This window comes from Cnephaeus nilssonii (genome assembly GCF_951640355.1).
Source record: "Cnephaeus nilssonii genome assembly, chromosome: 5".
Lineage (NCBI taxonomy): Eukaryota > Metazoa > Chordata > Mammalia > Chiroptera > Vespertilionidae > Cnephaeus > Cnephaeus nilssonii.
In genome coordinates, this window is record NC_137076.1 from 27384731 (window position 1) to 27411060 (window position 26330).

Consider the following 26330-nt stretch of genomic DNA (forward strand, 5'->3'; position numbering starts at 1 on the left):
CCCGATCATACCCTGTCCCTACTTTAAGCCCTGATCATCATCAAACCTGATATTTTATTATAGTTATTTATTTTATTTCTAAATATATTTTTATTCATTTCAGAGAGGAATAAAGAGGGAGAGAGCGCGATAGAAACATCAATGATGATCGGCTGCCTCCTGCACGCCCCACACTGGGGATCGAGCCTGAAACCGAGCATGTGCCCGACTGGGAATCCAACCGTGACCGCTCAACCACTGAGCCATGCCGGCTGAGCTATACTTATTTCTCTATTATCTATTTAGAACATTGTCTTTTGTGTGCTGCCGGACCCCCCTCCCCACCCCAGCAGCTGGCACATATACATGCTCCATAAATATTTGTTGAATGAGACTAAGCAAACAAATAAGTGGTTGAAAGCTCTGTTGACATTTATCCCAAATCCGTCCATGTATCCCCACGATCACTATCATCTCTCTCCTTACAGGCTTCACTAGTGTGCTTCGTTGACACGTTTAGCAAACATTCGCTGTCTTCGTAGCCCTTACCACCTGAAATCGTCTTGTCTATGCGGTCTCCCGCCCCACTAGGTTGTGAGTCGCCTCCCCTCCCCGACTCAATTTCCCTAGACCCCCCCTTGCATTTTTAAAATTCTTGTAACCATTAGGGGGCGCTATGCTCCTTCCCTGGACATACCCTCTGTATCAAAATTAGGCGGGGGTGTGTGTGGGGGGGGGGGGTGTTAAGGAAAAGATACTCCCCTCAGCCCCTCCTGAGCCCCTCTTCCACCTGAGGGCGGGGCGGGCAGCGCAGCCTGGAAATGTCTAGCTTGGCGATCTTACAAGCACCAGAATGTTTCACCCCCAAACATCCTCCGCTCTCTATGCGTCCTCTTCCTCGTCTGTAAGATGGGTGAGCGTTTGGAATGATGGAAGGCATCAGAGATGGTGGGGGTGCCAAGACCAAAGCGAGGAAGACAGGGTGGCCTGCCCGGGGCTCCGCGTTCGAATCGACCACTCACAAACCGGCTCCGTTTCCGCATCTGGAAAATGGGGGTGATGAAAGCAGCACCCACCTCGTTCAGTGGCCTGGGACCTAGGTGACAACTAACGCGTTGAGGCCCGTCAAGCAAGCAGTGCCGTCCTGGCATACAGCCAGGGCTCAGAGACTGTTAGCTGCGACCACCGCTTCTTCGTTCCTCCCTCCCTCCTCCCTCCCTCCCTCCCTCCCTCCCTCCCTCCCTCCCTCCCTCCCTCCCTCCCTCCCTCCCTCCCTTCCTATTCCTCCATAAACGTGGCTGGAGCTTCTCTCTCTTATTCCCGATCCCCCCACCTTTCTCATGTTTGTCTCCAGGCATCACGACGGAAGATCCCCCACCTCCTCCCCCCCTCCTGAATGTCCACCCCCCCCCCCCACCATGTCTCTTCAGAGTCGAGCTCCGTCGTGCTGTCACTGGGGCAGGCTGTCGTGTTTTCCCGCATCTCCCCACGAAACCCAACACTCAGCTGGGGTTCCACGCCCGGAAACCCGAGGGGGCGGTCTCGAGGAAGTGCACCCTTCCGCGTCACAGCTGCCGCCACCCCACGCCGAGGGAGAAAACTCGTAGGGGCCGCCCCGCCCCTTCCCGGAACCCGGAGGAGCCAGAGAGACACCCCCCCTCCCCGCGCCCCGAGGGGCCAGGGGTGCTTAGGGCCAGCCGGAGGGTAACGGAGGAGCCCCATTCTCAGAAGAGGGGCTGAGGGCGGCCGGGCGGTGAGTGGGCGTGGCCATCAGCGGAGGCGGGGCGATGCTCCGGGACGGGCCCGCTTCGGGAAGAGCGGAGTTCCCCAGGCGGGTGCGGTCTGTGCAGGAGGCACCGTGCTATTCAAAGAGGGCGTGGCCAGTGCAAAGCAAGGTTCTGAGGGGGCGGGGCGGGAGCGAGGGGGCGGGGCGAAGGCCTAGGAGACTCCAGTTGGGGGCGGGGTCCGAAAGGGGCGGGGTCTTGGGGCGGGGTCTGAAGGGCCAGGGCCTGGTGATTGGGCTGGGCTCTCACCTGGCCCGGTGGAAGGGGCCCGGAACCCTAGAACCTCAGACTGGAGTCCGGCCCCAGCCTCTTGGGAGCTCCGTGGGTCCCGACCCAGGTGAGTGAGGGGCGCCGGGCGGATCTAGGACCAGGGGATTACTCGGGTGAGGAGTCCTCTCTTTTCCAGGTGGGGTCACCTGCACGCAGGGAGGATCTGGGCGCCTGTCCACGCGCGTCCGCGGACGTAGACTGGGTCGCCGAATGCCTGATTGGATCGCTGTGCATCATGCGTGTCCGTGTACCTGGGTGTGCTCCGCTAAACGTGTTTCCCTTGCCACACGGAGATCCTCGCTGCTTTCACGTTTGCCTGACGTCTTTTTAAACCACTGACCAGATTGCGCCCCTCCCTCTCTTAAAGCCCTTCCTATTCCATCCCACTGAGCTGAAAATTTGGGGTCCACCAATTCCTGCATTGTCTCACCCCAGCCGACCTCACTGGCTGAGCTCCACTTAGCTCCTTGCTCATTGCATTCCAGCCACACTGGTCTCCTCAATAATATCAAATGTAAAAAGCAAGCTCCATCTTCCCTCTGCATTTGCTGTACCCCTCCCTGCACCTGAACGGCTCTTTCTCCAACTCTTTGCATAGCTATCTCCTTCCCTTTCCTGAAGTCTCAGCTCCAATGTCACCTTCTGGGAGAGACCTTCCTCACTACGCTATTTAAAGCAGCCTGCCCCCTCCAGCCATCTTACCACAACTCCCTGTTTTAACATCTTCATTGATTACGCTTAGAATTTATTCCTATTTTGTTGTGTGTCTTGTTCAGCGGACGGTCCAGGGTGAAGGCGGGTCTCTATCATCACTCTATTTCCAGGTCTAGAACAGCACAAAGTAAGTGCTCAGCCAATTGATGATGGTTCAATGTCAAGTTTGTCTCTCGGTGTCCATGTGCCTGTGTGCTGGTGGCTGCTCCCTGTGATGTGTACACATGTATATGGTCTATAGGCCATGAATACCCCCTCCCTCCTTTCCCCATGTTTGCCCCTACCTCACCTCCTCTCCTGATTCTGCCCCCTTCATCTCTCCCCTGCCCAAATATCCAGAAATTATTCCCAAAGACACAGGGCAGGAGGATGACTTAGCCTATGGCTGACCTGTGCCCACCTTGAGCTTTCCCCCCAACTAACCGGAATTTTGTCAGTGACCCACCTTGATGCCCACTAAGGGGGACATGAGTCAGAGGAACCTGGAGTTGGGGGACTCTTAAGACAGAGGCTAGGCCTGGGCCAGGAGACAAACAGGAAGTGCACAGGCATCCAAGAGACACACCTGGTGTTCAGGTATGTGTCGCCTAGAGCCAGCTGCTGGCCCTGCTCCCCACCCCTAAAGTCAGCTAGGGCTGGTCTGTGAACTTCCTGCCCTTTTCAGGCCCTCAGCCAGGTTGACTCATGATGTAAGAATCCTGGTGCTGTTTTTCTGCAGACCCTGACCAGGCCACGAAGACCCCATGGGGTGGAGAGAGTGACCCCTTGCTTCACTCCTACCCAGGGCGGGTTTTCACCACCAGATACTTGAGACAGGTCTGCATGATAATCAAGGGAGTCCCAAAGTGTTTGAGCCCTAAATTTGACAATAATAATAATAATAATAATAATAATAATAATGAAATGTATTGGCTCCAAAATTGCATTTGCTGACATTTCAACATCCTTAAATGTGGTGTTACATTGGAAAGCCATGCATAGGTTAGATTTTCTTACACCCTACAAATCCTTTTGTCTGCACAAGGATTGCTTAGAAGCTATGCACATTAGTAAATTAAATTACCTTCAGCCTGGAATGTTCTTTTACTCTGAGAACCACAAGGCTTGTTCCCTCAAAATCATTCCAGTTGTACTGACTGAGACCTTCCCAGGCCACCCGATGGAAAATCTGAACTCCACCCCTAGGATCTTGGCTCTCTCAGACCCATCTGCACGTTCATCCACTTGTTTATTTTATATATATATAATTGATTTCAGAGAGGAAGGAAGAGGGAGAGAGGGATAGAAACATCAGTGATGAGAGAGAAGTCATTGAATGGCTGCCTCCTGCACGCCCCCTACTGGAGGTAGAGCCTGAACCCTGGCATGTGCCCTGACCTAAAATTGAGCCCTGACCTGTTTCCTAGGTTGACACTCAACCACTGAGCCATGCCCGCTGGGCTATTTATTTTCTTAATCGCTCTCTTCCACACTAGACTGGCAATGGTCTCGTTTGTTTTGTTTACTGCTGGGTCTCTAGCACCTGGAACAGCGCTTGGCACACAGTGGGTGCCATATAAATATTGGTTTGAGTAAATTAGTTTATTAAATTTCTATAACATGGATCATTATGTCACCTGCATAAAATGCCACTCTATTTTAAAGCAGTGCATAGATCTTCTCCCTTTGCAAAATCCCAGTGAATGCATGGCTGTTTCCATGAAATCACAGCCAATTCTAAATTAAAGTGATTCATAGCCTGATTTTATATGTACCAACAATTGACCCCGGGACAACATGGGCTTAAACTGCACGGGTCCACTTATATGCAGATCATTTTCTTTTATTTATGCAGATTATTTTCAATAAGTTCTCTAAATGTATTTTCTCTTCCTTATGATTTTCTTAATAACATTTTCTTTTCTCTAGCCTATTTTATTGTGAGAAGATAGTATATAATACATATAACATACAAAATATGTGTAATTGCCTATGTTATCAGTGAGACTTCTGGTCAATCATAGGGTATTAGTAGTTATGTTTTTTTTGGGGTCAAAAGTTATGTACAGATTTTCTACTGTGTAGGGGTCAGCGCTCCTAACCCTTGCATTGCTCAAGGGTCAACTGTAATCTGGCATATATCTATACCTACATCTATATCTAGATCTATATTGCTGGTTTATATACATACACACACACACACACACACACACACACACACATATAATCTGACTATGATTAACTTGTTTAATTTATAATATTATATATGTATGTAATATATATATATATATATATATATATATATATATATATACATATATATACACACACATATACACAGAGAGAGAAAAAAAATGCATTTTAAGGTTTGATAGGATATGGGCTGCTGTCTCCAAAACTAAGAGGAACACAAAAACAAATTTTAAAAAAAACCAACTGTGCTTGCTTCGGCAGCACATATACTAAAATTAGAACAATACAGAGAAGATTAGCATGGCCCCTGCACAAGAATGACACGCAAATTCATGAAGCGTTTCATATTAAAAACAAAACAAAACACTCAACAACAAAAACTAAGAGGAGCATAGAAAGGCTGACTCAGCCACTCAGGAAGCAGGAATAATTATTCCCATTTTACAGATGTGGAAGACTGAGGCCTGTTGAAAGTGCAGAACTCAGCCCCAACATTCATTGCCCCCAAAAGCTTCATGCAGGTGCCACAGAATGGAGAGGACTTTGCCAGCCAACCCTGGTACCACGGCCTCCTGTCCCGCCAGGTACTGCCTCCTGCAGGCCCTCAGCACCATGTGATGGGGAGCCTCTCCTGCCCATGACCTGCCGGAGACTCCTAGGCCCTAGATGTGGGATTTAGGATCAAGGCCTGTTGGAAGAGGTGGCTGGGGGACTGAGGATTGTCTTGAAGCTTGGTTGGTGTGGCACATCACTCCTTATATTTAAATTATCACTTTCTTTGGGATGGTGTTGAGGATGGTAAAGGAGATTGAAGAAGATCCTAGCTCCCTCAAAGCACCCCTTGGCTCTGCTTGTCTCCCTCTTTCTCTGGGTCCCAGGCACCTGTGGCCACCATCTTCCTCTCAATTCAAGGCCCCCTGCTCTCATCTTCAATTCAGGTGTCACTCTCAGGAGTCCTAGGACCCTGGGCATCCAATCAAATCATGAGAGGCAGTATAGCTAGTGGTTAAAACCCCACACTTTAGAGTCAGACATCCTGGGATTAAATCCCAGCCCTACAGCTTACATTCTGTGTGTCCTAGCCTAAGGTATTTAACTTTTCTGGGCCTCAGTTTGCCCATCTGTAAAATGGAAATAATAGCACATACCATTTAACTTTGGTAAAGGATTAATTGAGTTCATGTTTTACACCTAAAGCAGCAACTGGCGTCCAGTAGGGCTACACATGTGTCCACTGCATGTATTATTCAGTCCCCGGCCCCTATCACCAACTCTGCTTTGCCTCTCTGGTGTCAGAGCCCTCAGCCCCTGTTTGTTTTCACACTAGTTGTAAGACAGCTTGACATTTTTATACAGGATTTATAGGTCACACACTGCAAGAATCCAAATAATGGCTTATTTTGAAGTCACATTTGCAAAGCAAGCCAGTATAGTATATTTTCTCAGATTAGAAGCAGTACCAGTCAACATCAGCTAGCAACTATAACAAACCCTTCCAAGATGTCACTGGCTAAATACAATACACAGTTAGGGCTTGTTCATGTCACAGTCCAAGGTGGTTGAGGAGTGAGGATGTGGAGCTCCGGAAATCAGTCAGGACCTTTCTATCTTGTGACTCAGCCTTACCCCAGGGCTTTGGTGACATCAGCTGACAAATACGGGACAGAACCTGTAGGATTTAAAAATATTTTTTAAAATATTTTTTTATTGACTTTAGAGCAGGGGTCCTCAAACTTGTTCAACAGGGGGCCAGTTCACTGTCCCTCAGACCGTTGGAGGGCCGGACTATAGTTTAAAAAAAAACTGTGAACAAATTCCTATGCACACTGCACATATCTTATTTTGAAGTAAAAAAACAAAACGGCAAAAACACCCGCATGTGGCTCGCGGGCCGTAGTTTGAGGACGCTTGCTTTAGAGAGAGGAGGAGAGAGAGTGAGAGAGAGAGAGAGAGAGAGAGAGAGAGAGAGAGAGAAACATCGATGTTTCACATCCATGGGTTGCCTTCTGCACCCCAGCACACTGGACAGGGGATCCAACCTGAAAACTGGGTATGTGCCCTGGCAGGGAATCAAACCAGCGTCTTTTTGTTGCACTAGATGACACTCAACCAACTGAGCCACACTGGCCAGACCAGAACCGGTAGGATTTTGCAGGAGGGTTTTTATGGGCCAAATGTGGATAGTCCCCACTGTACTTCTGCTCTCATCCTATTGGTCAGATCTTGTCACATGATAGCTCTAAGTGCAAGGGAGCCTGGGAAATGTAGTCCAGAGGTGTGCCCATGAGAAAAGGGTAAATGGTTTGGTACCAAACTACCCAATCTCTGGGATGGCTTTTTTGGGGTAGGGCTGTTGAAGTACCATGAACTATTGATCTGGGCTCGTACCTAAACCTCCTGCCCCCCTGTTCTCCATCCCCAGAAGGCAGAGGCTCTTCTTCAGCAAGATGGTGACTTCCTGGTTCGTGCGTCTAGGACCTGTGGGGATCACCCTGTGATCTCCTGCCGCTGGCGGGGCTCTGCCCTGCACTTTGAGGTGCTTCGTGTGGCCTTGCGTCCCCGGCCAGGCCGGCCCACAGCCCTCTTCCAGCTGGAGGATGAGCGTTTCCCAAGCCTGCCTGCCCTGATTCGCAGCTATGTGAATGAGCAGCGTCCACTGACCCAGGCTACAGGGGCTGTGGCCTCCAGGCCGGTGATGCGGCAAGGGCCTATTCAACGCAGCTTCAGTGAGGACACCCTCCTAGACAGCCTGTCTCGGATAGAGCTACTCAGGTACTCACAGGCTCCCGACCTTCCTGGGGCCACCCAAGTGTCACCTTGGCACTATTGACACTGGGGGCAGATCATTCTTGGTTGGGGGGAGGGGGGAGCTGTCCTGTGCTTTATAAGATGGTGAGCAGCATCCCTGGTCTCTATCGACTAGATGCCAGTAAAACCCTCCCCACCCCAGTCCCTAGTTGTGACAAACAAAAATTGTCTCCTGACGTTGCCAAGTCCCCTGGGGGTACAGCACCCTGGTTGAGATCCAATGGTCCTGAGTAGGGGTTTGGGGCATTGGTGGGGGTGGCCCTGCTTAGGCTGGGACTTCACATCTATCCCATCTCTGTCCCCCAGGGCTAGGAAGTGGAGTGACAGTCAGCCTGCAGGTTTGGAACATGTGGGGTGGTCAAGAGAAGGCCACTCTGAACCAGGTGAGAGTCTGCCAGACAGCCCATGGCTCAGGAATCTCGTTGCCCCTCATCCCTTGAGTGACCTTGGGCAGGTGACTTAATCTTTTGGGAAATGGGGACACTGATACTCTCAAAGTGGTTAAAAAACACATAGGAACTTTGTAGGTGCTTACAATGTGGCTTTACAATTATTCTAAGAAACCCTATGTGTTCTGACCATGGCTGGCCTCCCTAATAACTCTGCCACATGCCCTCACTCCAGTCACACAATCTTCCTTTCAGTTGCCAGAACATTTCAAATTTGTTCCTGCCTTAGGGCCTTTGCATGAATTATTCTTGCCCATTCCCCTAATCTTTTTCTGACTCCTTCTCACCCACCATGAGTTCTTCAAAAACCATTTACCCTAATCATCCTACCTAAAGGAGGTCTCCTCCTCCCTCATGCCCAGTCTGCCTCGTCTGCCCTGTCCATCCCCCATCCCATTCAACAGGAGCCCTCTCTGTGTACCAGGCACTGCATTAGGTGCTGAGATACATCGATGAATGAAAAAGACAAAGATTTCTGCTCTAGTGAAGCTAACATCCTGTTAGAGGAAGACAGACCAAGAACAACAAAATAAGTCAATTATATATGATTTGGGGTAAAAATTAAAAGTACAACAGAGTAGGGGAGACTTTAAGTGGTAGTCAGGAAAGGCCCCGTGGAGAAAGATTTTGAGAACGTAAAGAAAGGAAAGATGTAGATAACTGGGGGCTGAGAGTGGCCTAGGGAGAAGGAACAGCAAGTGCAAAGGTCCTGGGGCCAGAACAAGAGTTTGAACTATTCATTCAACCAAAAGGAGGTGAGTGTGGCTGAAGCAGTGGGAGAGAGGGGAGAGTCAGAGAGAGATCTGGGGCTCAGATTTTGCGAGCTTTCTGGGCTACTGTGAGGACTTTGGCTGGTATTCAGAGTGAGCTAGGAATTGTGGGAAGTTGTTAAGCCCCCATAACAAGGTCTATTGAAATGCTTTGTAAGTACAGAACCTCCCAGAAGTCTGGGTGCCCTTTTAAGTTTTAATAACCTTGGAACTCAACATGCCACACACTTAACCAAAGACATCATTTGAAGGTTTGATAAATTACATTGCTTTGATGTTTATGCAGTTTTGTGAATTTTGATTAATATCTTTTTTTATTTTAATTTTGTAACGTCAGTGCTTTACCATCTTCAGTCAGAGGGGCAAAAACCAAAGGATTCAAATTTAAAATGTGGTATTCAGAATTCGCAAAACTATTTAAGTGTCCAAGAAAGTTTATTTTCAAACCATTGGTGAGTGTGTAGCGTTTATACCGGAGAATTTGGTAAAAGTTCAAAGCCACACCAAGATAGGTAGGGGTGCCCGGGTGTTGACTGAATGAGTGGATGAACCAGGACGCACCCAACTATCTTCTCTGCGAACCTCCTGCACCCCCCTCTTGTGTGACCCCCAGGAGCCTCCACTGGGCCCACACTTGCCCTGTCTTGCATGGGCAGTGACCCTGAGTTGCTGAGGACCCCGGCTCCCCTGGGATCCATCGCTGACAGCCTCAGTGCCTCAGATGGGCAGCTTCATGCCAAGGCGCCCAACAAGCCACCTCGCACGTCCTCACTGGTGCTGCCGGATGCCTCTGAACAGCCCCCAACTTACTGTGAGCTGGTGCTCCGAGCGCCCAGCGCCCAGGGAACACCCCCTGGCCACCAGTGCCCAGAGCCGGAAGCCCCATGGTGGGAGGCCCAGGAGGAGGAGGAGGAGAAATGTTTTGCAAGACCACAGGCAGACATCTCTTTCTGCCACCCCTGCAAATCCTCTGGTCTTCTGGACCCCCAGAATCGGCCCCTGGAGCCCAAAGTCCTGCATACTCTCCGTGGCCTGTTCCTGGAGCACCATCCTGGGAGCACTGCCCTCCACCTGCTGTTGGCAGACTGCCAGGTGAATCTCATACCAGATCCCTTCTCCCTAGGCAGGGTCTGAGGCCCAACAGTTCCTCACATCCATATACTCACTCTGTTCACCTGTCCTCCCCACGCCCCCCTCAACTCCCCTACTCCCAGGCTGCCGGCCTGCTGGGAGTGACCAAGGCTCAGCGGGATGCCATGGGGGTTGCCTCCGGCCTGGAGCTGCTCACACTTCCCCATGGCCAGCGCTTGAGGTCAGAGCTGCTGGAAAGGTGAGCCAGCCACCTGGAATCCCCACGATCTCCGTATCTCCCTACTCAGAGAGGGGGGTGGGCAGTGCCACCTCCCGTCCTCCCTCACCCCCAAATACAAACCTCCCCACTGCCCCCAGACCCTTGCCCTCTGCCTCCGCAGGCACGAGGTGCTGGTGCTGGCCGGTGCGCTGGCGGTGCTGGGCTGCACGGGGCCGCTGGAGGAGCGCACAGCCGCCCTGAGGGGCCTGGTGGAACTGGCGCTGGCGCTACGGCCTGGGGCGGCGGGGGACCTGCCCGGACTGGCCGCTGTCATGGGCGTCCTGCTCATGCCCCAGGTGCATGGGGTGCCGGGATGGGGTGGAAGCCCGAGTGCAGGTGATGGGGAAGTGGAGGCATGCTCAAGATTTTTACCCCAGGTGTCCCGGCTGGAACAAACGTGGCGCCAGCTCCGAAGGAGCCACACCGAGGCCGCAGTGGCCTTCGAGCAGGAGCTGAAGCCGCTGATGCGGGCGCTGGATGAGGGCGCCGGTGAGTGGCATCATTTGGAGTTGCGCGCCAATTCAAACTCAGAATCCTAACCCAGTCCTCGGCCAAGTCGCGGCTCCGGTCGTTAGCCCCGCCCCTCCACCCCAGGCCCTGCCCCCTTCGCCCCTAGGCCCTACCTTCCACACAACTGGGCCTGGGATCCAATCCCTAGGCCCCGCCCTCACTGTGCCCTAGGCCCCGCCCCTTTATCTAAGCTCTGCCTTCTGCACCCTATGCACTATAGTCCTGGCCCCAGCCCTTAGGCCCCGCCCTCACTGTGCCCTAGGCCCCGCCCTCACTGTGCCCTAGGCCCCGCCCCTTTATCCTAAGCTCTGCCTTCTGCACCCTAGGCACCCTGGCCCCAGCCCTTAGGCCCCGCGCCTGCGTTAAACCACGCCCTAGACTCAATCTAGCTCTGCTGGGCTCAAGCCTGCTGACCCAAGTCCTGCTGGTTACTTTAGTCCTAGGGTGCCTGGCCCAATGTCCCACCCTCTTCACCCTAGGCCCTGCCCCCTGTCCAAGGCCCACCCCAGACCCTTCTCCCCACAGGACCCTGCGACCCTGGCGAGGTGGCGCTGCCTCACGTGGCCCCCGCGGTGCGCCTGCTGGAAGGCGAGGAACTCCCTGGGCCGCTAGACGAGAGTTGTGAGCAGTTGCTGCGCACCCTGCAGGGGGCGCGTCAGATGGCCCAGGACGCACCCAAGTTCCGCAAGGCTGCGGCCCAGCGCCTGCAAGGTGAGTGCCCCCTCTGCGCGGGGCTGCCAGAGGGTCCTGACCTTAGGAGCAACCCGCATGCTCTAACCTGGTGCCCCCAAACCGTGCCAGGGACCATAGTCTCCCACCACGCCTCCCAAAGTCTCACCCAAATTGGTGAGCTCCTCTCAGGGGCCCCCAAGCCAGCTCTGAAACCAGCAGTGATGACAGGAAGTGCCCTACACTCAAAGGGGGTGCCCCCCTCCGCCACACCCACGGGTCCCACTGCCACCCATCCCAATTTCCAAGTTTGTCTCACAGGGTGGCCCAGGACCCCGAATCCTGCCCCTGGGGCGGCTCCATCTCCAGACACAGCCTCTAAGGTGGGGCCCTTAGCAGCTCAAACTAGGAACAGAGTGTCATCCCCAGGCACCCTGGCTGAGCTCACCTCCACTAATCAATCCCCTCAGCCACGCCCTCTTCCCCCCCCCCCCCCCGCCCCCAATGGCAAAGGCCCTTGCAGCCCCGCTTCCCACCAACCCCACCTAACTGTCCAGAGTACTTGGGGCAGAGTTCCTCCAGGGCCCTGCTGGGTCAAAGTCCCCAGGAGAAAAGGCAGATATGAGGAGGGGCAATGTAGGTCCCTGGGCCCCACCCCTAGTGCACCTGGCCCTTCCCCCCAGGATTCCGGCCGAATCCCGACCTGCAGGAGGCCCTGACCACTAACTTCCTGCGGAGGCTGCTCTGGGGGAGCCGGGGTGAGGGGGCTCCGAGGGACAGTCGTCTGGAGAAGTTCCAGCAGGTGCTCAGTGTCCTGTCACTGCGCCTGGAGCCCGACTGCTGAGAGCGCAGACCCCCTTCTTCACACTCGGACGCCCAGACTTCTGGTGACCCCAGCAGGACACCTAGGGAATCATCCCAGTTTGCTCACAGAGCCAAACAGGGTGAGGACCCACACCCTGGCTTGCAGAAGGGGGGGGGGGGGGCAGGTTTGCAAGAACCCACCCTGCCCCCTAAAAATATACAGGGATCCTGGGGTGAGGGGCAGCCTCCCCCCCCCCCCCCCCCACACACACACAGGAGAAGACCCAGGCATGTGGAGGCCCTGGCTGCCCTCTCCCGGCCCCACCCCCACACATATCCCACAAATGGTGAATGTGTAGCTTCTAATGATAAGAGAACTTGAAGCTCTGTGAGAGGCCAGAGTTCAAATGCCAGCAGATTGCTTGGCTTCTTTGTGCCTGCCTTCAACATAAAGTGAGCCTGTACTTTCTAGGCGTTATTATGGGAATTAAAGCTCAATATTTACATGAGATAATGGGTGGAGAATGCTTGGCACACAGTAGGTGCTCAGTAAATGCTACCTGTTCTCAGGAAGTTGCCATGAACATGGAAGGGATGTGTGCCACCCTTCTCCCTACATTGGTCGCAGACAAGGGCCCCATTCTCAGGAACAGAGTGTGTCCAAAGTGTGCCCCGATTCCCCTTCCCTTCCTCATTCCCTGTGTGGCCTGTAAGGAGGGTGGCATTTGAATATCCAACCCCAGTATCTCAATCTCCTAATAAAGTATGGAATCCAAGAACTTTACATATATTTTTTATATATAAAACAAAATGGCCCTAGCCGAGTGGCAGGAAAAAGATTTAAAACACGAGTATGTACATCAATGGTAGAAGGCACAGCGGGTCCATCTGACGTGAGGCGTCGGGTGGAGGTGGGGGCAGCAGGTTACACAGGTCTCAGCTGAAGCCACGGGGGCAGAAATAAAGTGCGTAGGTCCTGGGGCCCCCTGTGGCCCAGAAGCAGCAGCCGACAGCCCCCCCTCTCCCCACCTCTGGCAGGGTTCAATTGAGCGTGACCCGGAGGTAGGAGGTGGGCACGTAGCCTTCCCCCCCCTGTTTCCGCCTGACCCGAGTCCAGCCATCGCCTTTGTCCTCTTCCATGAGACTCAGGTCTTCACCCTCAGCCATGGATATGGTGCCCTCGCTGGACCCTGTCATGGGAGTGGTGGTGGGCTCAGGCCTGCTTTAGGGGCATTTAAACAGAAGCTAGCCTGACGCCCCCCACCCCTGCCCAAGCAACTGATGCTCACCTTCAAAGTGGTAGATGGCCACACAGTGACCTATAGGGGATGCACACTCCTCAAAATCCTCATCGAACTCTGTGTAGATGGGGGTGTCCTGGCCTTCCTCCAAGGGGGGCTCCTCAGAGCTGGGAGGGGAGAGTGAAGCAGGTGAAGACAGCCCCGCCCCCCCCCCCACATCCCGGGGGAGGCAGACCCACTGTGGCCACCCCACTCACCTCTCCTTGTTCTCCTGTGATCCACTGTTACTGCTGCTGCTGCTGTCGGGTGGGGCGCTGGCTGGGGGGTCCGGAGGCCGGGTGTGCCGGCTCAGGCTGTCTCCCCGGTTGCTCAGGACCCGGCTCTCAGCTTCCGCCAGCCAAGCCTGAGAGGAGGGGACCATGTGGTCAGTTCCAGGGCAGGGCTCCGGGGTCAGCCCACTCTGGGCTCAGATGTTTCCTGAGATCACCCATGCACACCCAAAGCTGTGATGAGAAACAGCTGCAGCCTCCCCACAATACCTCCCTGTCCCCCAGGCAGTGACTAAGCCCGGCTGGCCGGCCCCCGCCCCTCCCCAGGGTCTTCCCTGACCTCATACTTCTGCACTTCCAATTTCAGCCGCTCAATGTTGTTCAGGGTTTCTACAATCTGGGGCTCCAAGCTAGTGGGGTCCCCCATCTGGGGTGTCTTCTCATACACATCCTTCATTTTCTTCAGGGCTTCCCTAGGACCAGACAGACAGACAGATGAGAAAGAACAGACCCATGTGAATCAACAGGCAAAAAATATGGGTTTTGCCCTGGCCAGTGTGGCTCAGCTGGATGAATGTCATCCCATGCACCAAGAGGCCCCTGGTTCAATTCCCAGTCAGGGCACCTGCCCAGGTTTGGGGCTCGATCTGGGGACCATGCAGGAGGCAGCCGATGTTTCTCTCTCCCTCTTCCTTTCTCTCTCTCTGAATCAATAAAAAAAAATTTAAAGCTCACGTACTAGTGCTTCACGGACTGGGCTTGAATTCCAGTCTGGGCATTTCCTGCTTGTCAGTTTGGGTTGTTACGGAATCTGTCTCAGTATGCTAACCTTGGAAATGAGGATAACGATACATACGTGGGAATCGTTGTGAAGATTAGAACAGTGCCTTTGTTTATTCAGATACACAAAGTACTGCATAGCAGGCACTGTCCTAAGCAAGACAGTCAGGACCCTGCCTCTGCTCACACACAGTCTCTCAGGAAAACTTGGGAACTCCAGTGAATCCATGTTTGGAATAGTGCGTGGCATACAGTAAGTGCTCTGTAAATGCTAGGTGTTATTATTATCATCAGTCCTTGGTCCCTAGTTCCTCATGACTATATGTACAAGCAGAAATAGTTATATGAACATAGACTTCTGGAAAATGTCAAACCTGGGTTCAACTGCTTTCCAGTCTAAATAGTACCCATGTTACCGATGCAGAAACTGAGGCACAGAGAGACAAAACAGCTGGAATTCAAGGCCAGTCTGCCTTGACTCTAGAGCATGCACCTTTAGCTCTACTTCATAAAAACTCAGGAAATTCCACATTCCTAATGGAACTTTACACTGATAAAATCTGTTTTGTACAAGATGGCAAAATATAATTTGTCTGTCTGTCTCCAAGTGGCAAACGTCATTTCTATTATGTAAGAGGACTGGAAAGAGAATCTTGCTGTCTGGAAAGAATGAGTAAAAATTTCTTTAATCTGGCAGACTTTTTATTGTTAATATTTCAAGTGTTTGAGTTAGTAAATAGATAACCATATGCTGTTATTGTTTTAGCCAATCAATGTGGTGAATGAGACTGATTTTTTTTCTGTTTTAGAGACTGTAGTTGATACTCTTTTTTAAAATCATTATTGTTGAAAGTATTACCTATGTCCCCTTTCCGCCCCCCATTGACTTCTCCAGCTCGCTCCTACCCCCACCCCAGGCCTTCACCACCCTGTTGTTCATGTATATATGCATACAAGTTATGTGGTTGATCTCTTCCTACCCACCCACCCTCCCCTGCCTTCCCTCTGCGATTCGCCAGTCTAGTCCATGCTTCTATGTCTCTGGATCTATTGCATTACTGGGGCAACATCCAACTGTCTCATGATTTTTTTAAGTCTTAAAAAAAAGAAAAGTTTTTCCAGTTCCCTGTGCTTGGCAGTGGCAGTGGTCAGTGTGAAAGCCTGGTGCCAGCGTGAGGCAGGGCAAAGCGCAGAACCAAGATGGCAGCATAGGTAAACACCAGTACGCGCCACCTCCCACAACCACATCCACAACTGCCTGAAATCCGGCAGAATGAAAGTCCTACAACTAGAGAAGTAAAGAAGAAAGTGCACTGAGACTGGTAGGAAGGGCAGAGGCGCTGAACGGGCTGGTCCGACACCCATGTGTGGTGTTTCTTTAATTGGGAAGGAGATCTCCAAGGCCTCCTGTAAGAAGCAGGGGATCCCAGCCCCACACCAGACCCCCAGTCCAGGGTTCCAGAGCAGGGATGAGAAGTCCCCATAACTTCCAGCTATAAAAACCAGCAGGGATTGTGGCTGAGTGACATGGAGGCTGCTGGAGTCCCAGGTGTTCCTCTTAAAGGGCCTGCAAGTGAGCTTATACAGTCACAATTCCTCTGAGCTCCAGTGCAAGGCTACGGCTTTGGGGAAATCCAGTGACATACGAGGAGGAACTGGACTGTCTGGCATTGGGCAGGAACTCAGGGGTGGTTTTCTCAGGTGCTTACAAGGGTCATTGTTCCTGTGCTGGGACCTGCCCCATCATAGAGCTGACTGGCAGCCATATCTGAGTTTTCATCAGCGTGGCCCACACTGTTTCACTGGTCACTCTGCCTGGTGATTTCCTGAGACCTTGCCCCATCCAATTTGCAGACCCACCAACGCCATTTGTAGCTGCTTTTCCACTTGAATGGCCTATCCTGGCTCAGGCTTCAGACTTTACTAAAAATCTCTTAAACAAGCAGCAGCTGGAGGCAGTGTACCCCAAACTTGTCAATAAAAGGCCCAGCACCCAGCACTAGCACCAGCCTGCCTTGCCTCACTGCTGGGCCTTGCCTGGGCACTTCCTAGCCCAGTACAAACAGTGGTCATCTCCAGATCTCTCTGTAGCTCCTGCTAGGTGGCACCAGGCAGTGGCTGACTTTGCACCTCCCAGGAGGCCCTAGAGTCAGTGGCTCAATAGACAGATTCAGACCATAGCAGATTACAACTCGACACATCCGCAAGTGACACACTCAAGGGGCAGACTCAGTGAGCACCAAGCCCCACTGAAGCAAGTCTTGCTCCATACAGGTGTCTCCTGCATAGCATTCTTCCACTGTAGATGCAGCTGGTCCTCACAGCCATTTGGCCTGGAGGCCAATTCCTCCCAGTGACGCCAATTCCTCCCAGGGACGCAAATCAAGGCTCAACTACAAAAAGGCTATGCACACAGCCCACATAGGGTTGCACCTAGAGTGCCCAGCTCAGGTGACTGGGGAGGCTGAACCACTGGGCCCTATAGGACACCTATTACACAAGGCCGCTCTACCAATTCCAGTAGACATAACAGCTCTACCTAATACATGGAAGCAAACTCAGGGAAGCAGCCAAAATGCAGAGACAAAGAAACATGTTACAAATGAAAGAAATGAAAGTAAGCAAGCTACTGGATACAGAGTTCAAAACAACTGTTATAAGATTACTCAAGGATCTTAATGGAGCTTTAAGGGACTTAGTGAGACTCTCAAGGATCTTAGGGAGAATGTCAAAGATATAAAAAAAAGACTAGTCAGAAATTAAGCATTCACTAACTGAAATAAAGAATAATTTACAGGGAGCCCTAGCTGGTTTGGCTCAGTGGATAGAGGGGTTTGGCCTGTGCACTGAAGGGTCCCAGGTTCGATTCCAGTCAAGGGCACATACCTGGGTTGCAGGCTTGATCCCAAGTAGGGGGCGTGCAGGAGGCAGCTAATCAATGAGTCTCTTTCATCAATGATGTTTCTATCTCTCTCTCCCTCTCCATTTCTCTCTAAAATCAATAAAAATATATATATTTAAAAATAATAATATTCAAGACTTCAACAGTAGAGGATTCCGAGAATTGAATCAAGGACTTGGAATATGAGGAAGCAAAAACCACCCACTCAGAAGAGCAAAAAGAAAAAATAATCCAAAATTATGAAGATAGTGTAAAAAGCCTCTGAGATAACTTCAAGCGCATCAACATTTGCATTATGAGGGTGCCAGAAGGAGAAGAGAGAAAGCAAGATATTGAAAACCTATTTGAAGAAATAATGACAGAAAATTTCCCCTACCTGGTGAAAGAAATAGACTTAAAAGTCTAGGAAGCACAGAGTCCCAAACAAGAGGAACCAAAAGAGGGCCACACCAAGACACATCATAATTAAAATGCCAAAGCAAAAGACAAAGAAAGAATCTTAAAAGCAGCAAGAGAAAAACAGTTAGTTACCTACAAGGGAGCGCCCATATGACTGTCAGCTGACTTCTCCACAGAAACTTTGTGGGCCAGAAGGGAGTGGCAAGAAATACTCAAAGTGATGAATAGCAAGGACCTACAACCAAGATTACTCTACCCAGCAAAGCTATCATTTAGAATTGAAGGTCAGATAAAGAGCTTCACAGACAAGAAAAGCTAATGGAGTTCATCACCACCAAACCAGTATTACATGAAATGTTGAAGGGTATTCTTTAAGAAGAGGAGGAGAAGAAAGAAGAAGAAGGAGAAAGAGGAGGAGGAGGAGGAGGAAGAGGAAGAGGAGGAGGAAGAAATATGAACAATAAAATGACAATAAATACATATCTATCAACAATTTAATCTAAAAATCAAACAAGAAATCTAATGCACAAAAATAAACTAATGAATAAAATAGAATCAGTGGCATGGAAATATGGGACTGACGAATCTCAGAGGGAAGGGGGGTGGGGAGGAGTGGGAAGAGATTATTCAAAGATCTTATATGCATATATGCATTACCTATGGACACAGACAATAGGGTGGTGAAGGCCTGGGGCCAGATGGGAACTGGGTGGAGGGGGGACAATGGGGAGAAAAAAGAGAGGCATTTGTAATACTTTCAACAATAAAGATTAAAAAAAATTTGTTTTAATGTTTTATTATGATAAAATATACAGAACACAAAAATTCCCATTTGAGCCATTTTTGGCTCATTTATGCCAAATGTATAGTTCCATGGCATAAAGTACATTCACATTGTTGTGCAACCATGACCATTGTATTTGCTTGGCTAGGATTTTGCATCGAAGATCATAAGTGAAGTAAAATGGGCCCATACTTCTATTTTCTTGAATTCTTGCTAAGTGATTTTAAAATAGAGATTCCACCAGACTCCAAAATGTGCTGGTGGCATTCACTCATTTTCTGTGTGCTGGAATGAGTTGTGTAAGATGGGAAGGAACTGTTTCTTACGAGCGGGGTAGGAATCACCTGTATAACCATCAGAGATTGGGGCTTGATGGGAGATGTTTGAGTACCATTTCCATGTACAGATGATCCTGCAAAAACTATAACCATTCAGCAGAACTTCGAACTTTGACCTTTGCTAGGGCCAGTGATAGGCAGTGTGATACTCTGTCGTGATGCTGGCAGCAGCAGAGAGCCAGAGCTCCCAGTCAGCCAGTCATGGAGGCAAACAACCGGCACTATGCACTGCAGTACTAAATGCATTTTGACTTTTGGTATTTTCAATTCATGATGCGATCATTGGATGCAACCGCATGGTAAGGTGAGGAACATCTGTAAGTCTTTACTATTCTGTTGTTGTTAATCCTCACCCGAGGATATTTTTCCATTGATTTTCAGGGAGAGTGGAAGAGAGAGGCAAAGACAGAGAAACATGGACGTGAGAGAAACACATGGACTGGCTGCCTCCTGCAGGAGCCCCGACCAGGGCCGGGCTGGGGAGGAGTCGGAAACCGAGGTACGTGCCCTTGATCTGAATCCAACCCGGACCCTTTGGTCCACAGGCCGCGGCTCTACCCACTGAGCCAAACCGGCTGGGCTGTCTTCACTATTTTACTTTCTTCTCTGCCTGCCTCCCTCTCACCTTACCTCTGGTCAATCTCTTTCTGTAGCTCACGGTTACGCTCCTCCAGCTGCTGCTGAAGCCGCTTTCTCTGCTGCTCCGGGGGCAAGTGGCTGAAATCCTCAGTCACCACTGTCTGCAGGGAGGAAGGGAGCTGAGTTTGGGATTGTGGAGTGTGAACTTCCAGGCCCCAGGACACTCATAAGACACACCAAGTCCACCTTCCGCCCCACCCGAGGTTCCTGGGGGCAAGGCCATGCACTGAGCAAAGCAGGTCCGAGTCACGCAATGGGAGGCGTGGGTCCAGCCTGCAGCAGGAAGCGAGCCCAGGGTCCCGCCTCCCGGCCGCTGGGCAGGCTGGGGGGCCCCCTCCTCCACCCCGGGAGGCCTCACTTACCCCACGGCTGCCTCGAAGGCTGCGGAAGGATGCTAGCCGCGGTTTGACTGACTTACTGATCTCACTCAGTATGGCCAAGGGGTCGAGGCCGGAGCGGGGGGATGGGGATCCATTAGGCAATGCCGAGGGCAGGGGGCCCCCCAGGGGGGAGAGGGGTGGGGGATGCGGCTACCGGTGGGGACCGTGGAGGAGGTGTGTGGTGGGGTAGGGTTGGGGGGTGGGGTGGGGTGTAGAATATAGAGAACGAGTACAATATGGACCGATGGAGGGATGCAATAAAGGAAAAAACGAAATGGAAAAAAGAAAAAAAAACGGTAAGAAAACCACAACTCAAGATGCACAATCACACAGAAAATGCATGCAGAGAACAACACAAAAACCTGGGAGGGGGCGGGGGGAGAGATTAGACTGTGAGCCAGAAGGCCAGACCCCTCCTTCCCCCAGTGTCTCCCACAGCCCCTGCATCCCGTGCCCAGTACCTAGGATGGGGTCTGAGGGCGCAGGGAAGCCCATGTGTCTGCCCCCCCACCCCCAGCTTTCTGGGCTCACAGTCCACAACACGGAGGGAAGTGCATGCAGAAATCAAGGTCTCATACAGGTATGGGGCCACAGGAGTCAAGGGCAAGCTGAGAGAAGGGTCAAAGGCGTGAAATATCAGAGAGTTAGGGGGTGCCGGGGGGGAGGAGGGGGTTCCGCTGGGTAGGGGAACACAATTTATACATTGAAGTGGGGTATCAAGGGCCAAAGGTATAAACTAGGGAGAGGGCAGTTGTAGCAGCTATAAACCAGGAGTGTCCAAGTATGTGCTTGACATTGAAAACCAAAAATCCCAAGAAAAACCAGCCTGAAGGTCCGGACCCAGCCTCATGGGTGGGATGAAGGGAGACCGGGGGAGTCCCCACGGCCAGCATCCGAGGCCTCACCCAGCCCTAAATCTCACAAGCAGGTCTCCCCCGAGCATCCCGAGAAGCAGCAGACACACACCACAGCCACCCACCCTCCCTTCCTGGCCCCCTGTCAGCCTCAGGGGACTCACCGGCCAATCACTGCTTTCCCTCTAGCCTGGGCCGGCAGCCAAGAGGAAAATTCCTGCCCAGGACTCAGCGTTCCAACGGCTGGGGCTGACTCAGTGCCCCCCCCCCCACACACACACCGCTGTCCCCACTCACTCACACCCCCTCCCCAAAAGCCCTGGCCCCCACCTTGTTCTTCTTGCCAAAGGGCCAGCGTTTGGCACGGCTGCGGCCTGGGCCCCGCAGCTCAGGCCGGCCGTCGGAGGGGGTGCCCAGGCTGCTGTCCGAGTGCGTTCTGTTCATGGGCTGGCTGAAGTCTTCGAATTCCACGTCGCCCGGGCGGGCAAAGCCTGACTTGTTCAGCTCAATTAGGACCTGGGAGTCCTGCCGGGAGGACACGGGGAGGGGGAAGGGCAGTCGGAAGTCAGACGAGGTGCCGCACCTTCAGGGTCCACCTGCCCACCCCACAACCCACTGGCACACGACCAGGCACTCACGTTCTTGCTGTCCACAGCAGCCGCAGCCACCTTCATGCCCTCCAAACACTTGGTGATGATCGGAAGCACCTGCAGCTCAGCCTCTGACAGCAGCCCGTACCCGGCCCCCAAGTGGGTGGCCCGGCGCTCATCCATGTCCTGTAGCTTCTACAGGGACAAGGCAGGGGGTGCTGCTGGAGGGGCCGGAGCACAGATACTTCCAACCCAAGGTGGTCAAGGGAGAGACAAGGGGCCAGGTTGGTTTCAGAGGGGACTTTAAGGACCAACCCCCCGTCCCCCCCCGTCCCCCTGCCCCCCCCCCCCCCAGCCCAGGGAGTCAAGAAAGGCTTCTCAAAGGAGGTGACCATGGAGCCAGGGCTTTGAAGGAAAAGCAGACCCAGCGCAGATATTGCCAATCCCAGGATTAGGACAAAAGAGTGGCACATAAGGCTGAAAAGGGAGAGGGAAAAGTCAAGATGTTTCAGAGGGGTTGTTAGAGCTGGGACTTAGAATAGGATGTTCACGAGAAAAGGAAGCCATCCCTGGCAGAAGGAACAGCTTGAGTGAAGGCAGGGCTCACTATTACCATTTGTTTCTAAAACCCCTTTCAATGTAGAGATTAGGGCATTGCAGCTGGGGTTTTGACAAACGTGTAGGAGATGGTTAACAGTGGGTGTGTTGTTGTTGTTTTTGGTGTGTGTGGGGGGAAGGTGGGGGCTTGGAACACTCACATCAAATATCTGAGGCATCTGGGAAAAGTAGAAGTGGGCCTGGTCTCGGTTGAAACGCTGCAGTTGGGCTGCGTACTCATTTTTGCTTTCTTCTGCCATATGACTCCGGAGATGGGCTTGTTGCTTGGCCTGAGGAACGTCAAGGTGGGGGTCAGTCACTTGTCAGGTTCTGACCCCACCCCACCCCAGCCTCTCAGCCTTCCCCAGACCCCACAAGCACCTTCTCCACATCAGCCTTGGTGGCATTGATATCCTGGTCTAGCCGCTCTGCGGTCTGGGCTGCCTTCTCAGCCTCCCGGCAGTCCCGCTCAAATTTACGCTTACTCTGTGCGGTGGACAGAACCAGAATGAAGGAGCTGCCATCCCTGATGGCAAGGGGGTATGGGAAGCCAAGATTCCAGCAGCTGGCAGGAAGTCACCCAGCAAGTGGGGGGCAACGGGCATTCTGGAAACCTTTGGGGGGCGGGGGGAGAGGTTCTAGCCAGACAAAAGGCTCTGTGGGTCAGCAACCCTCACCCTGCTCCCTGGGACCAGAGCCACCGTCCACACCCACAAACTCACATTCTCCAGCTGTTTGAAGCCACTTTCCAGCTGCTGCTGGGCCCGACGTCCTTCTTGGAAGTGCTGTGGGAAAAAGAGTGACAGGCTCACCCGGGTCACGGCAGGGCCCCCAGGAAGACCCGGGAGGAGACCACTCACCATCTTTCTCTCCTGCTTCATCTCTTGCGAGTATTTGGCCAGCTCAAGACACACGTGGACGCTGAGGTTCTCAGCCACCAGCTCCCGCTGGCCCGCAAAGTCATTTACTTCCTGGAGAATCTGCACGAAGGACTGCTGCTGGCTGAACCTCAGGGGAGAGAGGGGACAGCCAGCCAGAGGTCAGACCCCAGGACCCACCTCCACAGGAGAAAGGGGAAGGCCCAAGACATTCACTCCTGAAGCAGTGACAAATTCTGGCCCGTATCCCCTACCCCTACCCCTTGCTTGAGTGAGATGCATTTCGGGACTTAGAATATGTTGAGTTTTAGAAAGGAGATGCAATGCTTATACCATCTTTTGTCTATCATCCCAGTGGGGACAGGGACAACATCCTGTAACCAGACACTACCAAGTATTTTTGCAGAAAGAAGGATTAATATTCATACTAAGTGGGATAAAAACCAAGCCCATAATGGACCTGATCCACATCAAGTGAGTTCAGATCAGAGGTGGCCTCCAAATAAGTTACCAGAAAAACTTTTGATTTCTCGAACCTTTTGGGTTCTGAACAAGAGACCCATAGGGGCTGGACACTGTTTTTTTTTAACACATTCATTCAGTTAATCTTCATGTGAGCCCCCCACAAGGTCATGGTCATCATGCCCATTTCACAGATGAAGAAAACAGAGGCACAAAACTTAAGTCACTTGCCCAGAGTCACTCACTTAGTAACTGCTGGTGCGTCCCCGGTTTAATAGGTAGAGGAAAATGGAAGCAGAGAAGTTGAGTCAATTGCCCAAAGCAGTTTGGCTAGAAAGTAGTGGACTTAGGATTGCAACCCTGGTACCCTGGAGCCTGTACCTGTGAATTTTTTTTATTTTTAATTGGTTTTAGAGAGAGAGACGGGAATCGAACCCTCCCTTTTTTGGGTCACAGTGGCCAGGGCCTATACTCTTAACTCGAGGTAGGAATCTAGATAACAAGCGAGGGACCTGATTGAGGGACTCAGCTATGGGAGAGAAACCGAGACAAAAGCCCCCTGGCTCCTCCCCTCCCTGCTCCCAATCTAGCCCCACACCCTCTCCCCATCCTTACTTGGATTCAGGGTCATCTTTCGCAGGTCTCTTGGGCAGATATTTTTTCACCAGGTTCCTAGGGGGAGAGAGGCAGGAAGGCTGAGCCCCCAGCCCCCGCACTGCACCCTCTAGCCCCAGGGCCTGTCCACCCTAGGGTCTCACCGCAGCTGCTTCGCGTAAGCCTGCTCCACCTCCGTCCGCTCTTTCACGAACTTCACGTATCTGTCCAACAGGTCCAGCCCCCACTGCGTGTGCCGCTCTATCACCTCAAATTGATCCTGACGGGAGGATGCGAGGGTGGGGGAGGACCGGGTCAAGACCCCGCAGCCAGATAGCAGGGAGCCTCAAGGCTCTGAGCTCCCTCCGAGAAGGAGTGGCTTCCCGGACCCGCCCCGGCTCGACTCCGCTGGAGGTGCGGGGGGAGGCAGGAAACCAGCGGGAACCCCCTCCCCTTCCCGGGAAGGGCCAGGGAACAGGGGCGGGGCCCCAGCCGGACGCCGACAGGGTCTCTCCGTCTCTGGACAGCCAAGAGGGGTGTGGAATGGGGCAGGGCCACTCCCCTTGCTCCGACTCCCCTAATCCCCCCGGATTCCGGAAAATCCGGCAGGCCCGGCGTGAGTCAGGGCTAAAGGGGCCGGGTTCCCTGCATCTTGGGGGTTAGGAGGGGCAGAATGGCCAAAGGGCAGGCACCCCGATGTACTCAGTTTCCCCCCACGAATTCCACTGCACCTCCAAAAGAAATCCCGGCGTTGAGGAGGGGGCAAGGTAGTTACCTCGCTGCACCCGGGGACCCACAGCTGCCACCGCCTCCAGAAAGAGGAGGGGGTCGGAGGTCCCGGCTAGAATTAGGGGGAAATTCCTGGGACTTCCAGAACTGAGGTTAGAGGCAGCCTGGAGACGGCCCCTCCCAGCGCCTGGAACAGAGGAGGCCAAGCCTCACAGCCCCTTCCCCCACTAGAGCGTCCCTAGCCCCTAGGTGTTGATTGGAGGTGACGCAAAGGGCAGTCAGGACTTCTAAGTCCCACGTGGGGTTGAAAGTGGCCAGAGGGTCCCCTCCCCCTCACCAGGCGGACAGGCGGGCGGCGGGCAGGAACCCAGGGGCCGTAAGATAAGCCGCCCGCCCAGCCAGGGTGCTCAAAATAGGTGACCTCGCTCGGCCGCCCCGGCCTGGTCCTAGGATTTCGTCTTCCTCCCCACTCTGAACCCGGTGCCTCAGTTTCCCTACGCCGCACCTGCAAGGTCGCCCCTTGCCCCCGGGCTTCCTGAGACGTCCCGGGAAACTCCGAGAGAGGGCGGAGCGGGGACTACAGGGATCGGTGGAAGGGAAAGCGTGGAGCTTCGGCTAAGGAACTGCAGGGGCCAAGGGGAGCGTCTGGACCCCAGTAAGATAAGAGCTTGGAGTCAGGCCGATGGGACTCACCCACAGCTCGGTGCCCCAATCCATGCTGCTCCCGCCGAGGCCGCCACCGAGGCCGCCGCACCCGGTCCCCGCCGCCCGCCGCCCTCCGCGGGGAAACTCAGTCGAAGGCTATGCGCCCGACCCCGCCCCGCCCAGGCTCCGCCCACTCGCGGCTCTGCCCCGCCCCTCAGGCTCTGCCCCGCCCCGGCCGGCGAGGATCTCCAGCCCAGAAGCCTAAAAGGCGGGGGGGAGAGGGGGCGGATGGAACTGGACAGACGCATTAAAGGATTCCCACCCATTTTCCAAATCCCCGGGCCCCTCTTATCTTCCCCAACATGCCCGGTCTCGGACTGTTCTAACTTTCCTCTTTCTCTTCAACCGTAAGGGTCAAGACACTAAAACCCCATCCAAGAGGTCCTTCCCCACCCCTTCGCCGGGAGAACCTGAGGTCACCCAGCTCTTGCGGGCCGGCGCGGCTCCAGACGTCTATGCTCGTCCCACAAATGGTCTAGTCCCTCCCGCCGCAGGAAGGATCGGAGGACTTCGATCCTGTCCAGGACGCGGCTTCGCCAAGGCCGGGTCCATTAGCGCCCCCACCGCATCCTGCCTTCCCTCCCCTGAAGTCTGCACCGGGAAACTGAGGTCGGGCCGTCCTTGGGGCGCCGGGCCCAGGCCTTTCCTCAGCTCCCGTCCAGTTAGGGCTTGCACCTGCCCATGTTTTCCAGTCGCTTCCATCAAGACCCAATTAGGTTTAATTGTCTGTACTGGGATTCCAACTCCGCCCATCCCTCCACATTAGGGCCTGGGGCTGGGAAGTCTTCGGGCTCCCTCGTAAAAGTTTGTTCACACTTTGTGTTAATCCCTTTGAGGCACTGGGATGAAAAGGGAGAGATCCCAGCAGTCCCACCCTTATCCTCTCCCGCCTTTAATGCTTTCTAGCTA

At 53.0% G+C, this 26330-nt stretch overlaps 3 protein-coding genes across 7 annotated transcripts in view; 1 reads left to right on the forward strand and 2 right to left on the reverse strand.

Moving 5' to 3' along the window:
* The window catches only part of VAV1 (vav guanine nucleotide exchange factor 1), a 61918-nt gene extending 60425 nt beyond the window's left edge, over window positions 1–1493 (reverse strand). The window contains exons 1-2 of one of the 3 annotated variants that reach the window (XM_079770147.1): window positions 1397–1454; window positions 1002–1022 (exon numbers count right to left, since the gene is read on the reverse strand). In XM_079770147.1, coding sequence (XP_079626273.1) covers window positions 1002–1022; window positions 1397–1399 — 24 coding nt within the window. In that variant the 5' untranslated portion in view covers window positions 1400–1454. The other 2 variants (XM_079770148.1, XM_079770146.1) reach the window with 2 other exon arrangements.
* Window positions 1494–2111: 618 nt separating this feature from the next.
* SH2D3A (SH2 domain containing 3A) lies at window positions 2112–13035 on the forward strand. 2 transcript variants are annotated; one of them, XM_079770504.1, is made up of 10 exons: window positions 2112–2874; window positions 5367–5503; window positions 7342–7691; window positions 8034–8110; window positions 9560–10038; window positions 10161–10276; window positions 10419–10593; window positions 10675–10786; window positions 11333–11518; window positions 12160–13034. In XM_079770504.1, exons 2-10 carry the CDS (start codon window positions 5435–5437, stop codon window positions 12318–12320), a joined length of 1725 nt encoding a protein of 574 aa, XP_079626630.1. In that variant the 5' UTR covers window positions 2112–2874; window positions 5367–5434; the 3' UTR covers window positions 12321–13034. The 2 variants fall into 2 exon arrangements, with proteins under 2 accessions (XP_079626630.1, XP_079626631.1); XM_079770505.1 differs by lacking the exons at window positions 2112–2874; window positions 7342–7691 and having other exon boundaries at window positions 5431–5503; window positions 12160–13035.
* Window positions 13036–13057: 22 nt separating this feature from the next.
* On the reverse strand, window positions 13058–25516 carry TRIP10 (thyroid hormone receptor interactor 10). Of its 2 annotated transcripts, XM_079770502.1 has the most exons (15): window positions 25410–25516; window positions 24152–24267; window positions 24009–24065; window positions 22914–23061; window positions 22776–22838; window positions 22435–22539; window positions 22215–22343; window positions 21505–21651; window positions 21197–21391; window positions 19995–20162; window positions 19624–19733; window positions 14131–14263; window positions 13779–13924; window positions 13570–13688; window positions 13058–13470 (listed from the first exon to the last, which is right to left on the reverse strand). In XM_079770502.1, exons 1-15 carry the CDS (start codon window positions 25431–25433, stop codon window positions 13322–13324), a joined length of 1809 nt encoding a protein of 602 aa, XP_079626628.1. In that variant the 5' UTR covers window positions 25434–25516; the 3' UTR covers window positions 13058–13321. The 2 variants fall into 2 exon arrangements, with proteins under 2 accessions (XP_079626628.1, XP_079626629.1); XM_079770503.1 differs by lacking the exon at window positions 19995–20162.
* Window positions 25517–26330: the final 814 nt, after the last annotated feature.

What these genes read in the sequence shown, in the direction of transcription:
- TRIP10 (XM_079770502.1), bottom strand. Translation starts at nt 25,433, where the DNA reads ATGGATTGGGGCACCGAGCTGTGG. An exon ending in CAGAAAGAGATTGACCAGAG is followed by an intron (nt 14,264 to 19,623) that starts GTAAGGTGAGAG and finishes GTCTGGTCCTAG; the next exon opens with GGAAGCCCTGAAGAAAATGA. An exon ending in TCACAGGAGAACAAGGAGAG is followed by an intron (nt 13,689 to 13,778) that starts GTGAGTGGGGTG and finishes CTCCCCTCCCAG; the next exon opens with CTCTGAGGAGCCCCCCTTGG.
- SH2D3A (XM_079770504.1), top strand. Translation starts at nt 5,435, where the DNA reads ATGCAGGTGCCACAGAATGGAGAGGACTTTGCCAGCCAACCCTGGTAC. An exon ending in ACGGCCTCCTGTCCCGCCAG is followed by an intron (nt 5,504 to 7,341) that starts GTACTGCCTCCT and finishes CTCCATCCCCAG; the next exon opens with AAGGCAGAGGCTCTTCTTCA. An exon ending in TGCTGTTGGCAGACTGCCAG is followed by an intron (nt 10,039 to 10,160) that starts GTGAATCTCATA and finishes CCCTACTCCCAG; the next exon opens with GCTGCCGGCCTGCTGGGAGT.